At 42.4% G+C, this 2,500-nt stretch overlaps 1 protein-coding gene across 1 annotated transcript in view; it reads right to left on the reverse strand.

Moving 5' to 3' along the window:
• The window catches only part of LOC122252038 (nectin-1-like), a 187,084-nt gene extending 186,865 nt beyond the window's left edge, over positions 1-219 (reverse strand). Inside the window, exon 1 of the mRNA XM_086542040.1 lies at positions 26-219. Within this exon, the coding sequence (XP_086398166.1) occupies positions 26-107 (82 nt within the window). The 5' untranslated portion in view covers positions 108-219. The remainder of the gene's footprint in view (positions 1-25) is intronic.
• Between the last annotated feature and the right edge of the window lie 2,281 nt (positions 220-2,500).

Here is a 2,500-nt window from a genome sequence, read left to right on the forward strand (position 1 = left end):
ACCGCGCGCGCGCGTGCGCACTCACCTGCCAAGAAAAACAGAAGGAGAGCGGTCATCAGGGACAGATGGCGCCACGAACCTTCACCAACTTTGCGAAGATCCATCATGTCAGAGCACTTCGTGGAAGCCGCTTCAGTGGGGCCTCCGCTCTGATGATCGCATGGCAGAAGACTTGAAGATCGGGAGGCTGGAGAGGTTGGAGAGGGGATAGGGGATAGGGGGAGGGGCGTGGGTCAAAGGGGATGGGGTTGGAGAGGTTGGATAGGGGATTGGGGGAGGGGCGTGGGTCAAAGGGGGGATGGGGTTGGATTGGTGGCTTAAGGGGTGGGTGTAGGATGGGTGGGGTATGTGGATTAATTGGGGTTAAGGTAGGTAGGGGGTGGGGGTGGAAGTGGTGGGGTTTGGTTTAAAGAAGGGGGGTTGTGTTTGGAGTCATGAGTTTTGTTGAGATCGGGGTTGGGGTTGGGTTAGGGGTGAGGTTGGGGGTAGGTAGGGGGGGCGCTGGGAGTAGGAGAGGATGAGGTCAGATTGATTTCGAGTTTTTGTTGCTGTTGTTTTTTTCTTCTGTTTTTTCTTCACTTTCTTTTTTCTTTTCGTTCACTTTCGTAATTTCGTACTTTTCTTTTTCTTTTTTTTTCTTCTTTTTTTGAAACGCTCTACGGGTCGTAGATTATAACCTTCGTTCAACTATCGTCAGCGTTTCAAATATACGAGAAAGAGAGGACACACCAAAAAAAAAAATCAAAAATTTTCACACTCGTCTATCTCCTTTTTTTTTTTGCAACGATTCACGAACGAAAATCACCGGATATGAAGCCAGAGATAAAGTCCTACCAGAGGGAAAAATCCATTCCGTCTTGAGACAAGCAGGAGTTCGTCTGAAGGAACAACGGCACAGAAATGGGAGATTGATAGAGAGTGAAGAGGCGGGAAGGGGGGGGGGGAGGAGGTCGTATTAGATCAGGCTTTAAAGAGGACAATACGGTGAGGTCCTCTTGGGTTAATCTAGGACATTTTCTTTATCGTCCTTTTTCTTTTTCTTTTTTATTTCTTTTTGGTTCACTTTTTTATTTTCTTTGTTCTTATTTCTTATTCTTTCTCTCTCTCTTTGTCTCTTTCTCTTTCTTTCTTCTTTGCTTACAACTATGAATGTCTTTTCTTCTTGATTTTCTTGTCTTCGCGGTCTTTCCTTTTCACAAACTCATTTGACTTTTTCACCTTCATCTATTCTCTATCTTTCTTATTGATCTATTTATCTCTATCAACTTATATTTCCTCCTTCACTGAAAGTTTACGTATGTTTTATTTTCCTTTTCATGATCGTGTTTCCACGAATCTTTTATGCCTCTAAGATAACCACAAAGATTTCTAAGTTAACCACAAAATCTCGATTCACTTTCAAACATACATTACTCCTTAAAACCACGAAATATATTTCTATATTTTGCCTTCTCTTACTCTTTCTTTTTCTTTCTTTCTTTGTTACTCCATTTTCTTTTCTTCTTTCTTTCTACTCTCTATTCTCACTTTCTTTTCTTCATTAGCTCCCTATCACTTCCGTTTCACCATCATCAGTCACTGATTTGACTTTCTTCTTTTGAAAGAGTCAAGGTTTGGCTCGATATACATAATCCTGATTTCCAAGTTTCACGCTGATATTAGCCGTCACTCTCAGTTTATCAAGCTTTAAAAACTTTGGCACATTTCGTAGTCCGTTGAGAATGCTAGCGAAGAAGGGACTGGAGGGGGGGAGGGAGGGGAGGGAGGGGGTGTTTAAGCTTCCTTTCCCCTTTGTTGCTCTCTCTCTCTCTCTCTGTTTTTTGTTTTTGTTTTTATTGTCGTTTTCTTAGCTATTCACGACCCTTTTTTTCTCTCTCTCTTCTACGTCTGCTTTCGATCCAGCCTGAAAAGAAGGAAGGGAATGGTTATAGATAAAAAAGCTTGATAGATTATTTCATTTGTGTAACTATTACGTCACAGTTTGTATTAACCAGAACACATCTCATTTCACAGCAAAGTTTTCAGATTAAACTTTCTGCCTATTTTATTTCCTTTCCTATTCTCCTTTTTTCCCGAATTTCTTTCCGTCTAGACCTAATGTATTAATGAGCGGGAAAAAATAGAACTTTTTTCGTACAGTTCTGACAGTATCTCGTTGTGTTGGGCTTATTAGTTCACGAATAACAGAGGGAGTGTTTTAGTTGTCCCTTCTCTCTCTCTCTCTCTCTCTCTCTCTCTCTCTCTCTCTCTCTCTCTCCCTCTCTCTCTCTCTCTCTCTCTCTCTCTCTCTCTCTCTCTCTCTCTCTCACTCTCTCTCTCTCTCTCTCTCTCTCTCTCTCTCTCTCTCTCTCTCTCTCTCTCTCTCTCTCTCTCTCTCTCTCTCTCTCTCTCTCTGTCTGTCTGTCTCTGTCTCTCTCTCTCTCTCTCTCTCTTTCTCTCTGTCTGCCTCTGTCTCTCTCTCTGTCTGTCTTTCTCTCTCTGTCTGTCTGTCTCTCTCTCT

Source organism: Penaeus japonicus, unplaced genomic scaffold (genome assembly GCF_977035675.1).
Source record: "Penaeus japonicus unplaced genomic scaffold, GWHDUDI00000001_assembly GWHDUDI00000011, whole genome shotgun sequence".
Lineage (NCBI taxonomy): Eukaryota > Metazoa > Arthropoda > Malacostraca > Decapoda > Penaeidae > Penaeus > Penaeus japonicus.